The 17,923-nt window shown below is 34.7% G+C and overlaps 2 protein-coding genes across 2 annotated transcripts; one reads left to right on the forward strand and one right to left on the reverse strand.

Annotated features, from left to right (window-relative positions):
- The first annotated feature begins 1,919 nt into the window (after positions 1-1,919).
- On the forward strand, positions 1,920-11,236 carry LOC130805989 (homeobox-leucine zipper protein REVOLUTA). Its single transcript, XM_057670871.1, has 18 exons — positions 1,920-2,752; positions 3,311-3,470; positions 4,183-4,262; positions 4,368-4,458; positions 4,575-4,670; positions 4,748-4,861; positions 4,958-5,041; positions 5,413-5,559; positions 5,637-5,711; positions 6,243-6,349; positions 6,468-6,651; positions 7,308-7,496; positions 8,201-8,281; positions 8,916-9,050; positions 9,387-9,706; positions 9,791-9,893; positions 10,470-10,619; positions 10,701-11,236. Exons 1-18 carry the CDS (start codon positions 2,502-2,504, stop codon positions 10,848-10,850), a joined length of 2,517 nt encoding a protein of 838 aa, XP_057526854.1. The 5' UTR covers positions 1,920-2,501; the 3' UTR covers positions 10,851-11,236.
- Positions 11,237-12,065: 829 nt separating this feature from the next.
- On the reverse strand, positions 12,066-17,722 carry LOC130805990 (CASP-like protein 5A2). Its single transcript, XM_057670874.1, has 3 exons — positions 17,073-17,722; positions 14,000-14,132; positions 12,066-13,410 (listed from the first exon to the last, which is right to left on the reverse strand). The coding sequence occupies exons 1-3, from the start codon at positions 17,285-17,287 to the stop codon at positions 13,219-13,221; spliced, it is 540 nt and encodes a 179-aa protein (XP_057526857.1). The 5' UTR covers positions 17,288-17,722; the 3' UTR covers positions 12,066-13,218.
- Between the last annotated feature and the right edge of the window lie 201 nt (positions 17,723-17,923).

A 17,923-nucleotide genomic window follows, 5' to 3' on the forward strand; every position in this document is an offset into this window, starting at 1 on the left:
AATAAGACAGAGGAAGTAGTACTACTTGACACGTTATTTCTTAATGGACTTAGCGTACATTAAAATAAGAGTACTATGTATCAACCTTATATGTGAGTGAGTAAAGTGGAAATTATGGTGTGACCAGTGTAGATTAGACAATCAAACAGTGGTTCACAATATTTTATTCTGCACTAAGTCGATATTAGATTTATTCTTGTTTTTATGGAATTATTTTTTCATAAGGTGAGGTCGGGAATCCACATATAAGGGAGAAAGCTTTTATTAATTACTAATCCAACTCATTATTTTTTTTGTCAATTTATTATTAGTTTATCGTGATTCAGTATATTATTTTTATTCTTGTTTTATACTTTTAAATAATTAAACAAATTTCTTTTAAGTAGAAATGCATTTCCAAGTGTTATTCTATAACGCTGATACATGAAGATTTTTCTATTGGCTTTGCCATATTTTCATCTAATAAATATTTTTAGATGTAGATTATTTTGTACTAATTCAAAATGGCATGAAAATATAAAAGTTGGATACGGATGTTTTTGTGAGGGAGCAGATAGATTTACTTTGCAGTTGGCTTGGTTGATAATTGGGTGATTAAGGGAGAGTTTGGTAGCTGATAATATTGTGTTTACTATTTGGTGTTAATAAATATTCCACACCAAAACAAAGAGTAATAACCAAGTCTTACGAGTTACTACTAACTTACTACTTCCCTCTTTCTCTCTTTCCATTTATGAGCCGATAACTGAAGCCAAAGAAACGAATATTGAGAAACGAGCCTACCACAATACAATACAAAGAAAAAAAACCCAAATATTTTATTCTATTAATAAAAGATGTGAGTCAGACACATTTTATATAGGAGTTAAATAGTTCATTTATTAGTAAAATATTAATTTTTTATTTAAGGTTATTTTATTGAGAAAGAAAAAAATTATTATTCTTTTTGTTTTTTAAGTAGTTTTTATTTATTATTTTGGGTTGTTTTACTTATTGTTAACAAAAAAAAGTTTCTATTTATATTACAAATTTTGGACAATTAACCTTATTCATCCTCATTTTAATATTTTATCTTATGATTTTTATATATTTTCCACTAAATTTATTATAATATTTTATATTGTTTATAGTCTCACATGTTTCCCACTAACTTTATAAAAAATAATTTTTTAATAGTTATGGTTCTCATATTTTTTTCACTAACTTTTCTTTAATATTCTTTAGGAATAAATGATATTATTAATCCAAAATTTACTCATCCACCGTGAATAATTTCATCATTAGATTATTTTTTAATAATCTAACATTTACTCTTTGTTTGCTATTAGCATAACCTTTTATATGGAGTATATAATTAAACCTTTGCGCTTATTTTGTTATCAACATATCCTGTTAACATGCTGACAACAAATTAAGGACAAAGGTTAGTTTATTAAAAAATAATCTAAAGTTGAGATTATTCAGAATGAAAAATTGAGTTATTGATATAAAATTTTCCTATGTGTATCATCTCTTTTCGCTTCATTAGATTTATTATTCAATAAAATAATATATTAATTATTTAAATTTTTTTTTCTCATACATATTTCTTGTGCGAACAACTTTAAGGAAAACTTTTTGTTTAAAGTGCATTATATTGAAATAGAGGAAATCCTAGTAAATAATAGAGTTTTTTAAAATTAACAAATCACTCTTATGTGGTAGGATTTGATAGGCTAAAAGTTTTGTGATTTTAATTTACCTCTTTTGATTTTGTTTTTTTCTTATTATTTTTTTGTCTTTATATGGTGATTTACAAATTACAGTTATTAATTAAAAATTATTGCATAAGAATATAAGTTAAATAATCTAATTATTAAATACGAATTTTTTATTTAAAATCGTGTCATAATAAACAGTAAAAAAACAGACTATTCAATCACAGAACATTTGAAACAACAACACCTATCACCACCTTTTCTCTCTTCCTTTTTCTTCATTCTTTCTTCCTCTTTCTCTCTCTAGACTCTAGCCCAACAGTACACTATTCCTCCTTCTGACTCCTACCCACTACCCCTCTCTCTCTCTACTGTTCTTCCCACTCACCTCTCTTTCTCTCTCTTCCTTTACAGTTTACACCATGAATTACTCTTATCAGACAACAACCATAATTCATCCATGGCTGTTCTTTCTAGGGTATTCTTCCTAAATGTACCAGCTTTTTTCGTTCTTAAACGCTAAAACACCCAATACCCATTAATTTTTACTTTCATTTTCCTCATAATTCAACTTTTCTCACTTCCTTTTACTCCATTTCAGTATAAAAACTAAGTCTTTTTTTAGCATGATCGTTGCTTGAATTATGTTTTGGTACTAAAGTACAAATTTGTTACAAGTTTTTCAGCCTGTTTTCTTGTAGTTTTTCAACTTCCAGCTCAAAAGAAAGAAAACCCATCATTTTTGGGACCTCCCTCTCTCTCTTTGTCAACAAACTGAAGAATTTAGGAGAGGGAGGAGAGAAAATGGCGATGGTAGCACATAGAGAGACTAGCAGTGGAAGTGGAAGCAGTGGAATGTTGCAACACATGGCTGCTGCAGCTAACGATACTGGAAAGTATGTAAGATATACAGCAGAACAAGTTGAAGCTTTGGAAAGGGTTTATGTTGAATGCCCTAAACCTAGTTCTTTACGCCGTCAACAATTGATTAGGGAATGCCCGATTTTATCTAACATTGAGCCTAAACAGATCAAAGTTTGGTTCCAAAATAGAAGGTCGGTTTATTTTTTTGCTTATTTTTCTTGCTATTTTGGTTTCTGGGTATATTTAATTATGGGTTTCTAATCATGGGTTCAAATTTCTGCTTGTTTTTCTTGCTTATTTGGTTTCTTGGTATACAAAAATACTCCTGTTAATTTTGGGTTTCTAATTTTGGTTTGATTTTCTGCTTGTTTTTCTTGTTGCTTTGGTTTCTGGGTATGTTTAGTTTTGGGTTTCTAATTATGGGTTTAAATTGCTGCTTGTTTATCTTGCTAATTTAGTTTTTGGGTATGTAAATAAACTCATGTTAATTTTGGTTTCTAATTTTTGGTTGGATATTATGCTTGTTCTTCTTGCTAATTTGATTTCTGGGTATGTTTAGTTTTGGGTTTCGAATTATGGTTTCAAATTGCTGCTTGTTTTTCTTGATAACTTTGTTTTTGGGTATGTAAAAATACTCCAGTTGATTTTGGGTTTCTAATTTTCGGTTGGAATTTCTGCTTGTTTTTGTTGCTAATTTGGTTTCCGGGTATAGAATTATGTCAATTTTGGGTTTGTGGGTGTTTTTGCAGGTGTAGGGAAAAGCAGAAGAAAGAGTCATCAAGGTTACAAACAGTCAATAGGAAATTAACTGCTATGAACAAATTGTTAATGGAAGAGAATGATCGGTTGCAGAAGCAGGTTTCACAATTGGTTTGTGAAAATGGGTTTATGCGTCAACAACTTCAGACAGTATGTTCTTACATTGCTATAAATGCTGTAATTCTTGATTTTGTTACCATAATTATATAGATCAGGAATTTTGGGCAAAGGGAGGTTTTTCAATATTGGGAATTTTGAATAATGCATATATTAAGAGCTTTTTTTGGCATGTTTTCTGTTTTCAATTTGCTGGTTCTTATTCCATGGTTTTTTGGTGGTCCTTCTCTTGATGATCTACATATACATATGTGAAGTATTACATGGTTGACTAATCTCCTTGTGAACTGCAAATCGAAAAAAGCAAACATAGTCGGTTTTGGGCTTTTGGACCGTTTTGAGCAAATTGTGAAATCGAAAATCGAATTAGCTGGGGACGTATGTTCTAGTGTATACGTTCTATCTTCTATGGATGAGCTCTTAAAAATGGTCTAAAAACTGAAATCTAAATTGTCAAATTGCAAATTTCCCTTTTTTCAATCTTCTAAAATTTGTAACTTGCTTTCTATGTTTGTAGACCACACATGGTCTTTTTTAAGTATCCAATGTTTCGTTTGTGGGGCTAGGATATTCTTGTTTCTAATAGTGTCATTATAATTATAGCTCAGTTGCTTCCTGTTGTTGGAATTGAATATCAAATGGGTAGTAATGCAATTGAATTTTCTTATATATATACACACACATGCATTATACAAACATACATACACATCAAATTTTAATTAGATTTAATGATGCTTTCTAACAGGCACCAATTGTGGATGGAAGCAGTGAGCCTGTGGTCACCACTCCACAGCATTCTAATAGAGATGCTAATAATCCTGCTGGGTAAATATATGTGTTTTTGACCTTTTTGGTCTATTTATTTTCCGTACGAGTGATATGCTTCCTTTTTATAATACATACACTCCTCATTTTTGTGTTTGTTAACAGACTCCTATCTATTGCGGAGGAGACATTGGCAGAGTTCCTCTCAAAGGCAACAGGGACCGCTGTTGATTGGGTCCAGATGCCTGGGATGAAGGTTGGTGGACCTTGAAGTTGCCTCCAAATTAAGGACGAAGATCGAAGACTAAGCCTCCTATCTTGTACCTTTTAAAGATACTAATCTAACCGGTTTGCTTGCTATACATATTGCAGCCTGGTCCGGATTCGGTTGGGATTTTTGCCATTTCACATCGTTGCAGCGGAGTGGCAGCCCGAGCTTGCGGTCTTGTTAGTTTAGAGCCTACAAAGGTAATTTGATTAAGACATATTTGTTAAGTTATTTACATCACAAAATATCACGAGTGTTAAATTATATGATTTACCAGATTGCAGAGATTCTTAAAGATCGTACATCATGGTTCCGTGATTGTCGGAGCCTTGAAGTGTTTACTATGTTTCCTGCTGGCAATGGAGGAACAATTGAACTTATCTATACACAAGTAAGATAAATTGCCACAAGGCTGTTTTTTTAGCTTTATGCTTTTACTCTTTATGTTTGTATTTCTCTTTGGGTTACTGAAATTAGTTTCTTCCAGATATATGCTCCTACTACTTTGGCTCCTGCACGGGATTTCTGGACTTTACGGTATACCACAACTTTAGAAAATGGCAGTATAGTGGTATGTAAATTCTGAGGCTACACCATCCGTATTCTTTTTGCAACTGTTGTTTCATGTTCCTCTCTAAAGGAGAAGTTGTCAGATGTGGCATGGTTTTTACCCCACTCCTATTCGTACATATAAGTGCACATGTGGGAAATCCAACCATTACTAATTCTAGAAAGTTGTGGACCTTTATGGACACCCTGATAGTATATCCTAGAATGTGAATGATATTTCTTGTAATTCTATATTATGTTTGCTAGTGACACATTCTTTTTGTGTTTGTGGACTGAATGCAAATGCATGCATCTATAAATGAGCTTTTGTAATGTATTTTTCTAAATCAGGAAGAGACCCTTGTTGATGCTGATTTCATTTGAATGATTAAGGTTTGCGAGAGATCTCTATCCGGTTCTGGACCAAACCCTGCCACTCCTCAATTCATAAGAGCTGATATGCTTCCGAGTGGCTATCTCATTAGACCTTGTGAAGGCGGAGGCTCAATAATCCATATAGTAGACCACCTTAACCTCGAGGTTTGTTGTGTGCCATCCCGTGCTTAATTGATATCGCTGCTGCTTTGAGAAATGCTTAATTGTATAAATCTTCATAGGCATGGAGTGTTCCCGAGGTGCTGCGGCCGTTGTACCAATCATCAAAAGTTGTGGCCCAGAAGATGACGATAGCAGTAAGTGTGTATTTACATCAAATTCGATTACTAATTTTCCTTGGGTATTTGGTTGCCGGCATTGTACGATCCTTTGTAGGGCCAAATGGGGCTTGACCCTGTGAAAATTTTTGGGTCATGTTATAAATCCAAAATATTGCCTAATTCCTATTATATATATGTGGTTTAGTGGTCAAGAGCTCAGTTATAAATGAAAAGGTTGCGAGTTTGAATCTTGGCCCCCCTTTTTTGTTTGGAGAATAACTTGACCCCCTTTAACTTTCGGCTCAAGATCCGCTGCTGATTGCCAATCATGACCTAAATGGATTAACAAAATGGTATTCCCGAACTCTGGAGGGTGATGATGGCTATTTCTGTACTATTCAGTGATAATTTATTACCCTACATAAAGTAACTGATTACTTAAAGCAGAGGTCATCTTTTATTTTAAATCTTTGCCAAAATAACTTTGTGGAAAAAAATTACCAATTGAAAAGTATTCAAGTTTAACATCACAGCTGTATCTAACCAAACATTTCTTTCTTGATGTAGGCGCTACGCTACATACGACAAATTGCACAAGAGACAAGTGGGGAGATCGTATATGGCTTGGGTAGGCAACCGGCTGTTTTACGTACATTTAGTCAGAGATTGAGCAGGTGCATTTGTGATTATTAGACATGCATTATTATAGTATTGTATCTTTGTTAACTTCTGTATGTAAATAACATACTACTTTCAACTGGGTTTTTTAATTTCTTGTTTTTGTCTTTCCAGAGGTTTTAATGATGCTATAAATGGATTCACCGATGATGGTTGGACATTATTAAATTGTGATAGTGCTGAAGATGTCATAATTGCTTGTAATACAACCAAAACTTTTATGGCCACTTTAAGTGCTGCCACTACACTACCTTTGATTGGTGGTGTTCTTTGTGCAAAAGCATCAATGTTGCTTCAGGTTAGCCTTATAATTCACTTCTATTGCTTTGGATCTTTGTTGTCCACTTTGCAAAACCAACTTCAACGATTGTTTTTCATCTTGTTCTCATCAAGTTTGATTCCTAAACCCTTTCTAATCTCTTCGTTTCAAAGTATGTCAGCTTATCTATCTATGCATTCACATTTTCGCTACATTTATCTTCCTACAATGATCCTTTCTAACAACCCAACTTTTAGATCCATATAGTAGCATTGGTTTGATGCTTGTTCGATAAAACTTGCCCTTTAGTTTTAGGGGCACTCTTTGATCACATAATATTCTAGTGATTGCGATCCATTTTTGCCAACACACATTTGATTCTATGGGTCAGATCTTGTTGGATTACTCTGGAATAAGGACTCAAGGTATTTGAAACATCCATTTGACGCGATTTTCCATTTTCGACTTTATAGTGCCTAGGTTCTACTTATCTCATTCGTGCTAAAGTTTGTATTAATTCCAAAAACTTAAATTGTAGTTAAAAAGAGCAGACCTACATACTAGCATAGTTTTATATGTAGTTGCAACTTGCAAGTCATATGAAATTTGAGCATGCTTGTCTTTATTTTGTTTAGTTACCATTAGCTACTTGTTTAGGCCCGATGAATTTGACACTATGAACAATTTCTGTACAGAATGTACCTCCAGCAGTGCTGGTCAGATTCTTGAGAGAGCATCGTTCAGAGTGGGCTGATTTTAATGTTGATGCCTATGCTGCTGCTGCATTAAAAGCGAACTTTTTTGCATTTCCAGGAATGAGAGCCACAAGATTTACTGGAAGTCAAATCATCATGCCTCTTGGTCACACAATTGAGAATGAAGAGGTATGATTGAACCCATGGGCTTCATATTTTAGAATGAAGATAGTGTTTATATTCATGGAAGTTTATTTGTACGGCTTTTATTTTTTACTAAAATTTGGCATAAATTTCTTCACTTAACCTGCTCTTTTTAAATGATTTAATTTGTGGCACAAAGATTAGCATTTTTTGGATTGTGTTTTTCCATTTTGGTGTGTCAATGAGTGGAAAATTTAGAGTTTTAGAAGTTTGGAAAACTTGAGGGCAGTTGAATATTGTTGTCTTCATAGGGGTGCGAGACAAATATTCATGTAAATACTTCTGAATATAAAGGGATAATAATTAAGCTCGGGTTTAATGGGTCTCTCAATTTCTTAACCATGAAAAGCACTAAAGCTCTTTTAGTTTCAATGTCAATTACCGTTTGTCCACTTATCAATAAAGTTTAGGTTAAATAACCTACATCACACACTAGAATCCTAAAGGCTCGCTGACACCCTTAAAACCAAGATAAGTCTAAAATGACTTGTTACTTGTGGGAAACCCAAGTGACCCAAGAACAACCATAATTAATTAAATTAGTTGCATTAAAATAAGCCTAATAAATAAAAATAACGAGTTCTTATAAACCCTCCCTCTTACAGAAAATTGCCTTCAAGTTTTATCATTTTATTCCCTTATCCTTGTTGACATCCCATTATTGATTCCATTTGATGTATGGATGCTAGATGTTGGAGGTGATTCGTTTGGAGGGCCATTCTCTTACTCCAGGAGATGCTTTTATATCTAGAGACATCCATTTGCTACAGGTATCTTCCTTCTTAGTAGGAATTTTATTGAGCTTTTAACTATTCACGCAGCCTTGTCTTCTAAGACATGACCTTGATTTATAGTGCTAAATTAGAAACTTGTTTTCTTTCTTTCTTTTTTCTTAGTTTTCACATGTAAACACAATCAATGAAAAAACCCTTTTTCTAAAAGCAAAGACTTGATAAGACTACGCCTACTTGATTGAAGTTGAACATAATCAAGTAAAGAACAAATTCCTTTTTTCTTAGTCAGTTATATTGCTCCAGCGGTTTCTTGTGAAGTTGGATTGTATGTAACCAACCCCACCCTCTTATGTTAATTAACTTGTATTCTGATGATTGTTCATGTGATGTATGGGCCATAGTGCGAAATTGCGGTTATGGTCTTGGTGATGCGGTTATTGTACCGCCAAATATCAGCGCCTAAACCATGGAATATCACTTGATGTGGCCGAAAGTATGAGTTTTTATATGGAATAATGCGGCCTTGTTTTTGCACTGTGGTATGGGCCGGTCTATTCTGTCTATCTGTACGCTGACAACTTGCGAAGTCTACTGATTGCTTGGTTTTATAATGATGCTTTCCTCTAGTGTTTGTTCATGCCAACTGTCTAACTGTTTACTATGTTGACAGATATGCAGTGGGATAGACGAGAATGCAGTAGGAGCCTGCTCTGAACTTGTTTTTGCTCCAATCGATGAAATGTTTCCTGATGATGGTCCCTTGCTTTCGTCTGGTTTCCGTGTCATTCCCTTGGATTCAAAACCAGTATGTTTTACTTGTCTTAATACAAATTGACTGTTCTCCATTTTCTATTAGCTGACCCAAATTTTCTTTAATTCTTCTGTTCCGGTTTAGTTTCAAATTGAGAACGCAACAATTGTGTGTTTTTTATGCTAAATTAAAATCTATGCTTCCTTCTCGTTATACCGAACACCAACTCTGATTGTTCTTCAGGCTTTAATGGGCCAACTTGTAGAAATTTGTAAGAACAAGACGTAGATTCTAAGTGGTTTTTGAAAATTTTCGTAGTACCCCTTGTCTTCTGTATCCTGATAAATTGTATTACCATGAAAGAATTATTGATTTGCTCTATTTACACAGGAAACTGCAACAAATCGAACACTCGACCTAACTTCAAGTCTTGAAGTGGGTCCATCAACCAACCATGGAACTGGTGATGCATCATCATCCGGTAGCACTCGCTCGGTGTTGACAATTGCCTTCCAATTCCCATACGAGAGTAGCCTGCAAGAAAACGTTGCGACAATGGCCCGTCAATATGTTCGTAGTGTGATATCTTCAGTGCAAAGGGTTGCAGTGGCTATATCCCCTTCAGGATTAAATCCCACAGTGAGCCCAAAATTGTCCCCAGGTTCGCCAGAGGCTCTTACGTTAGCTCATTGGATTTGTCAAAGCTATAGGTATGTCATTCAGCATCCTGCGTAAATCGAGAAAGTTCTTTCGCTTGTGCGTAGGAAAACTGAATTTCGTCTGGTCACCTGCAGTTACCACATGGGAGCGGAATTGCTCAGGACTTCTGCTGCTCATGACACAGTGTTGAAGCATCTCTGGCATCACCAGGATGCTATCATATGCTGCTCGATTAAGGTATCATGAATAGTACAACTTTTTGCTTACAGTAACAATTTAAGGAAAAATTACGAGGAATAATACAACCTTTTGCTTTATTTTCCTACAATAATACCAACTTTTGATTAACCATGAAGAATACCAACTTAGGGGTGAAAAAATCAAACTATAGGAGATCATATGATAAAAAATTGTTAAATTAGCAATAAACTAAAGCTGGTATTATTCTAGGAAAAAATCTTCCTAAGTTGGTGTTATTCATGGTTAATCAAAAGTTGGTATTATTGTAAGTAAATTAACGAGGGGTTGTATTATTCACGGTAATTTTTCCTCAATTTAATGAGTGTTCATAATTAGTTAAACAAAATGCAAAAACAAGGCCACATTGTATATCATATTGACCGTGTAGTAAAAACTCCGCATTTTAGGCCAGTTCAAGGGATATATCGTGATTTTGGACGGTACAAAAGCTGCATCACTGTCATTACCGCATCTCCGTGTCATTTACGCAATCATGACTGTTACTGCTTTTTTGCACTGTCATTAAGTAGAAAATCTGTCCTCAGTGAGTAACCATTGTTTGCTACTTTGCAGTTTCCTCCAGTTTTCATCTTTGCAAACCAAGCAGGGCTTGATATGCTGGAAACAACTTTAGTGGCGCTACAAGATGTAACCTTAGATAAAATATTTGATGAATCAGGGCGAAAATCATTGTGTGCCGACTTCTCAAGGATCATGGAACAGGTAACACAGACAAGTTTCATCACTCATTTGGATGAAATTGCAGTTTAAACACAGAACCTGAAAGCGTTCATTTTTTTACAGGGATATTCTTGCTTACCTTCAGGAGTTTGTATGTCGACAATGGGTCGTCATGTTTCGTACGAACAGGCAATTGCTTGGAAAGTCTTTGCTGCAGAAGAGACGGCAATCCATTGTCTTGCTTTTACTTTTATCAACTGGTCGTTTGTGTGAAGGACGATTTAGGTAAATGATTAATCCATCATATCTGTGGTTATTTATTCACAAACGAAAGGGAGTAAAAAGAAGAGGGAGGAAGGGAGGGCGTTTGCGTAGGGAAAATGTGCAGAAATCCCAATTTTTTTTTGTAATATTTAACATGCCAGGCTTGTGTTTTGCTAAATTAGTCGTGAAAGTGTATCAAATTTCATCGACCAGAACGGGTGCATAGGTTTTCTGGCAATTCAAGCATTCAAAATACGACCATATGCTCGATATTCAGATAAGTGTAGATGCGATCATCATATGCTCGGTAATTAGACGAGTCCAACATTTGTGTGGGTAATGTTTGTGGATTTTCATTTCCTTAGATGAGTGGCTAATTGCCGATAATTTCCTGTTAATTATATGGACAAAAGTTGCATCTCATGATATCGACCTGAAAATGATTCGAGCCGACTCGAAACAAACTCAAACATATAGATAAAATTGTATCAACACAATCAAACTCATACATGATGTCTGAAAATGACCTGCAAATTGACATTTGATCTAAAAGCTGATCTGCGACCCTAATGTAGGCTCCCTGGACCTGGTACTGTAATGGCATTTACTCCTATTTTAAAGATTCAATGCCAATTAAAATAATTGGTTTGTAACATATGACTCAAAACATTTTCATATCAAATTTTATATATTTTAATCATTTATTATTATTTTTTTTATCACTTTGATCAAAACACTCAAATTCATCCCAACTAATAGATTATTAAATCCAATAAAATTGTTTAATAGTTCACATAATAAATTTGTGCTCTTTTTTTATCATTGCATATTGTAACATTTGTTGTACCAAGAAAATATTGCCCAAAATTTAATTATTAAGTTGATAAAACACTGGTCATTGCGGTGATTTGCAATGAAAATAAAGCCTTTGTTTGAGTATGTCTTATTTTGGTATCATACATAGAAGAAACCTCGTGAAATATCCCATTATGAGAATTTTGTTACTAATGAAAGGCGGATTTAACGTCATTCCCGCCCAAGTTTACTCTCACCATCCCTCAGAATTATATGCGGTAGTTACATTACTTATATTGATTAAATTATACTAATAAACGTATAAATTTCATGTGTTTACAATCATTCATTGAAGGTTGCACATATATTTCTATACTAAGAAAGTGAAAAAAAAAAAACCAAAAATAAATAAATAACTCGAATAAGAGAGTAGAATATAATATTGACACGAAAGAAGTAATAAGTTTATATAAATTCGGTTTAAATCAGGGCAAAAAAAGGTGAATTGTGGAGCCACAAAATGATAAATTTGTTAGTAGTAGGCTGAATCTTTCAATCGAATTGTGGATAGCATATACTACTACTATAGTTATTTACAATCCGTCCTGTTTTCAGTTGGGCCCTACCTTAGCCATCGATCCTACAGATGTACCCGATCAAGGCTACAAAAGAGAGGGTTCAGCCCATCAAACATCCCAATAGACGACCAATTGAAAGTGCACCATGTTCCATCACAATCATCTCAACTCGCATTTTGATGTTTTAGTAGTGGTCTTGCTCGAAGCATTTCAAAAGTTCAATGGCTCTATGCTATTTTCGGTCATGTAAAAGGCCAACTCAGATCTTTCAGGATGATTGGATGTAAACCATTCTGAATGGCAATCTCAGTTCCCAGACCTCCGTTATCTTCTCGTGATAACTGACCAACTAAAAGAACACACGCAGGATGGAGCTCCTATTAATCCCAATTCCCATGGATCGATCCTATACATTTTAAGACCGATCTTGCGCTATCCTATACCTGAATGATGAAGATCAATTCAAATCTTGGACATTTAGGATTGCAGGATTATCGAAATCTTAAAAATGCGGCATCTAGAGGCGTTTATTCGGGTCATTGTGTTAGATGTTTCGGGTCGGTTTGAAATAGGGTCAAATAAGGTTCATTTATAAGGTTGGGCAAATTTCAAATATCAGGTCTGTTTTAAACACCTCTGGCGGCATCAAAATTATCGCAAGCAAAAAGCTATCTATATTTCAGTTCAACATAAATCCCGATTTGTTCATAAACGCTGATCACCAAATTCATTCATTTATCCACAAAACTTTGAAATTTTTACATCTCGTCTGTGATAGTAAGCCTTTCATACACATAAATAAAGTTTCGGCCTCTTCTTTCACAAGAACAAGAAAACTAATTACCTCAAACTTGCAAGAAAATCAAAACCCACAAAACTATATCTCCAAAAATAGCAGATTCCTCCTCAATTTACATAAAACTATACATATATTAGTAAGACTTGAATGGAGTACCTGCTTCACAGAGAAGAATCTGATGACTTCTTACAAGACTCGGTTTTTGTCATCGAGCAGCGAGTGACCAGAAGTTCAAAATAAAAGAAGGCAACGCAGCAAACCAAGTCATAAAAGCCATGGCTGTCGAGGTTTCGAATTGAGTACAGTGGTTTTTTGCACAGCTACTCAGATCATTAGCAATGAGGACGGTGATACCAGCAGAAGCACAGGCTGCGGCAAATGTAAGTGTACTTGTGATCTGCAATACGACGTTGATTAATGTAAGTGAACTTTTGAGCAGCTAATGCTTTATATAACTCTATTTTCTCTCTTCCGTTTGCATGCCATATAAATGGTGGACTTTAAAAAACATAGAGGATGTATTATGTACATGCTCGTAACAAGGTAGTCTTTTCTTTAAAGAGTGGTTAAAGGTGTCCATTTGGATGTTTGGTCAGGTTTCGAGTAAGAAATCATGGGAGTTGGGAGTGGTTAATTTCGTATTATTTTGGGTTAGGTTTGGTCGGGTCGGGTCATACATAGTTCGGTTAATAGGGTCATTTTCAGACAACTCTAGGAGTGGTGGGCTTATTCTACATCTTTTTTTACGGGTGTTACTTGTAATGCATCACAAGCAAGTTAACCTAAAGTTGCATACTTGTCTATAGAAAACATAAGCACGTCCTACTTCTCCGATAATCACATAAGAAAATCATTTTCCATTCCTCCAGTAGAGAAAGGCAAAAAACTCATACGACACTCCAAACATTTTAATGCTTAACAAGATGACAATTAGGAGAAACAATGAATGATGATCAATCATAAATAAAAGACTATCATCATCTTACCCCATCTCCAGCAGCAAAGAAGCAGACAAATTGACAGCTGCGAAATCTACGTTTCACTAAAATAGCATATATATCAACCACCGCCAATGAAATGCTCCAAATGATCTGTAAGCCACAAGCTGCAACAAGGTAGCTGGAAACACAAAATAACACGCAAAATTAGAATACAATCGTAGCGGTGGCTCGGAGCCTAGAATTTGGATAACTACCCAGAAAGATGGAAATTGATTGGTGAACAATACAACATTCCAATCACCCAATGCCACCAAATTACTCCCACCTAGGTACGGTTTAGGGTTGAATGTATAGAACCTTACTGTCCTCGAGTGACCTTTGATTTCAATCATCATCTGCAACTTCAATTAAAAAAGGAGAGCACGTGATTGGACTATAGAAGTCCAGATTCTGAGCATCGTTTCTGAGCACTAAGTTTGATCTTTCTCCAAATCCTTAAAAATAATTCAACTTTACTAAAAAATACTTAACTCTACAAACACTTAAATAAGGAATGTGGAACACCTTGGACTATAAATGTTTGAGGGTTAGCACTTAGCAGTTTGTTATGATTTGGGTCAAAGGGCTTATTGACATTTTACTATTAGTAGTCTTGGTGTTGTGTTTAATATTTGTTGTTGGGCTAAAGGCTATATATAAAGCCAGCCTTGTAATAATAAAACAGTTTTTGAATAATAATAAGGAAGTGTCCTCTTAGGAGTTAGTGGGCAGACTCGAAGTGTCCATTCTATCAGTTTCGGTAACAGGTCTTGGTTGATCTGTTATACAGTCTTACCGCATGTAAAATTATAGGAGGAAAATCTACTAGAATTGTAAAGTCAAAATCCCATTATTCTGCAAGGTGAACATAAAAATTTAAGGCAGTAAAGGCACACAAGTTGAAGTGTCAAATCAGAGTAGCGCGTCTGACGCACTAATTTCCATTTCCCATATGTTTTGCTGAATCAAACAATTGGTAATGTAATTGTAATTTCCACTGGAATCTAGTGAGCCCATCCCCAATCTGCCAGCATTAGTCACAGCATACGACATGGCAAAACATTCAAAATTTCAAGTGGAAGAGTTACGAATCTGCAATGCTCTCCCCACAGCATAAAAGTACAAACAAACATTTTACACCAGACAGTTTGATCAATAATTCTTTCAAAATGTTCCTACTTCTAAATCTGCTTATTGGACATCAAGATGATGGGTGGAAATTTTTGGGAATGATAATAATAATCGTGCAAATTCAATAGTTATTGCTACCTATCTTCTATTTTGCATCAAGTAGCTCATTTCATCATTACCCTATTATTTCATTAAGAAAAAAGTGCATAACAAATGACCATTTGGCACTGTATACTTATTTCTTCAACTAAATGCCTTCAATCACTTTTGAAGTTGGGTCGGGTCGAGCCGATAGAAAATAATCAAACCTACTATCATCAACCTCAAAAAAAACGGTGAAAGAGAAGAACCAAGGTTTGCAGCACGTGAGGAACTTTTACCTAGTAGTGGTCGTTCTCTGAAACTATTCTATATCCTAGAGATAGTGTAAATCTCTAGATAAATAGTCATTCCTATATGTTATGATTTTCTAATGCAGATACATTTGACCGATTTCAGATATCAAGTACCACACCATACAATGGTTGATCCTGAAATCTAAGACTATATACAACGGCTGCATAAATAGCTCCTTGGCCAGAATTGCTAACAATATAAACAAAGCAGGAAGTATAAGCAACCCAAAGAGAGAGACTACAAAAAATATAAATCATTTTCATAAAAAAATGAGCTTTAGAACCTGATGGCCTCCCCTTTCCCATGCCGTGACACAATGATGACAATCACACTATACTTCCATCTATACTCAACCAAAAGTAACAAGACTAGTTAAGCAAGGTCAAGTTAAACCAAGAAGTGACTGAACAACATTGACTGGAGAAGATTAAAGTGCATCAAAAGTAATCAGCTAGACCTTGCTTAACACGCAGTTAACATGGAATTGTTTGTATCCGCTATAAGCCTATAATAATTCATCATCTAAATGTTAAGCACATTGATAAAGTTGAGATCATATATAGGTGAGTTACATGCGTGTTCTAATTACTATAAAATGTGTATAACCTATAAAAAAGTGTAATGCCAATTATAGTTAACCTATGCAGCAAAACCTCTAGAGAAACAATCAAATAGAGTTTTACAATGTCAATTCACAATAAGATTTTACAACATCGTCAGCATGCCATAACGAAGCACATTGATATTTCAACGGGTAGAGGGGCTTTATGAGCCCCTTAGATATGGATGAAAGTGTTTTCCACTAATAAGACACCAACAAAGACAAAATCCAGGATCATTAAAGTTCACAGCGTGAATGTAATCCTAGCATCAAAACAAAAAATAATTTTCCCTCGCAGATATGAAAAGTACGAAAACGTATTTGTCCCTCAAAATTATGAAAGTGATACACTTGATTGTTGAATTAACTAGATAATTAGTATTTTAGGCTTATAGTAACCTAGATTACCTGGTTTAGCTCTAACAACTTTTCATTACCAAACGTCATTAAATGGCTACCACATAGGCCGGATTTAGGGTCGGATGTACAAAACCTTCCCCTTGTCAATGATAACATTAAGGTTGAGAATTTGTGAGGTAACACACAGATCAGGTTTGGTTGTATACAAATTACATGAGATTAACGAAAACAAAGTATAACAACTTTTACTACATGAAAGTTCAACAAAACCATCAAAATTTCAGAAACCCACATTATACTAAAAAAAAAAAATCATAGTAACCCTAAAAAAATTTTAAAAGAGTATTAACGGATCAAATTAGCAATCAGAAAACAAGATTTCAGAATCCACATAAATTCTATAAACAATTCATAATCAGCAGAAACAATCGAACAAAAAGAGTAAATAGGGATTAAATAAGCTATAAGGTGAAGAAATTTCAGAAACCCACATAAATTCCAAAAAAGACCTAATTCATTCATAATTAGCCAAAAACCCAAATCAAAAGAATAGTAAATGCAGATCAAATAAGCAATAAGAAGAAATAATACCGAAAAGCAGTCACAGTAGGAAAATCACTGGTGGTAACCATAATTAAAAAAGCTCCAACAGCAAAGAAAGATTGAAAAAGACGCAAAACAAGGCCGCCACGGGTGCCAGGCATTCCGGGAAGATCCTTCATCCTTACACGAGGAACAACTGGTCCTCCGCCATTTTCGGTGTGTTGTGGCGGCGCTTCCACTGGGTGCACCGCCGGGTGACTCATAATTCTTCGATTGTCAAAAACCCAGTCAAATTTTATCAAAAATCAAGGAGAAAATCAAAGAATGACAACTGGTGATTAAGAATCAAAAGAGATGAAGCAAATTGAGTATAAAAATGTTTAGCATTTTCAATCAGTTGTCACCTGGAAAGTGGTGTTGTGTGGTATTGCTATGCAGAATAATAGAAATTGGAAGGTGGGGATGAATTGAGAACACTCCAAGTCCCCCAAATCCCCAAATCCCCAAAATCCCAATAGTTGGTGGATTTTGGTCTGGAATTGTTGTTTGATGGTTAGGTCTTAGCAACGGACCGGTCGGGCGGACAATGGTGTGATTGTGTTAGGTCGGATTGGTTGGACTAAAAAGGATTAGTATTAAAATTCATAGAACCGAATCGTAATATGGGCTAAGTTTATTGAAGAGTTCAGTTGAGATCGACTCAATTCAGCTCATATCTTGTATATTAACCTTAAAACACTTTTAGTTTTCTATTGATGTTCTTGTAAGTAATGTTCTCGAAAATTAACAAAAATTGAATTTTTTAGATGGATATACAGATATAATACTTAAAGCGTTTTTTTCACGCAGTTTAATATGCTAATTCAATCTTTAATATTTCAAATTATGCATATTAAAAA

This window comes from Amaranthus tricolor, chromosome 2, assembly GCF_026212465.1.
Source record: "Amaranthus tricolor cultivar Red isolate AtriRed21 chromosome 2, ASM2621246v1, whole genome shotgun sequence".
Lineage (NCBI taxonomy): Eukaryota > Viridiplantae > Streptophyta > Magnoliopsida > Caryophyllales > Amaranthaceae > Amaranthus > Amaranthus tricolor.

Coding starts and splice junctions, on each gene's coding strand:
- LOC130805989 (XM_057670871.1), top strand. CDS start 2,502: ATGGCGATGGTAGCACATAGAGAGACTAGCAGTGGAAGTGGAAGCAGT. Junction 2,753..3,310: donor GTTTGGTTCCAAAATAGAAG/GTCGGTTTATTT, acceptor GTGTTTTTGCAG/GTGTAGGGAAAAGCAGAAGA. Junction 5,560..5,636: donor TAGACCACCTTAACCTCGAG/GTTTGTTGTGTG, acceptor AAATCTTCATAG/GCATGGAGTGTTCCCGAGGT.
- LOC130805990 (XM_057670874.1), bottom strand. CDS start 17,287: ATGAGTCACCCGGCGGTGCACCCAGTGGAAGCGCCGCCACAACACACC. Junction 14,133..17,072: donor CCTACTGTGACTGCTTTTCG/GTATTATTTCTT, acceptor TTGTGTTTCCAG/CTACCTTGTTGCAGCTTGTG. Junction 13,411..13,999: donor TCTTTGCTGCTGGAGATGGG/GTAAGATGATGA, acceptor GTCGTATTGCAG/ATCACAAGTACACTTACATT.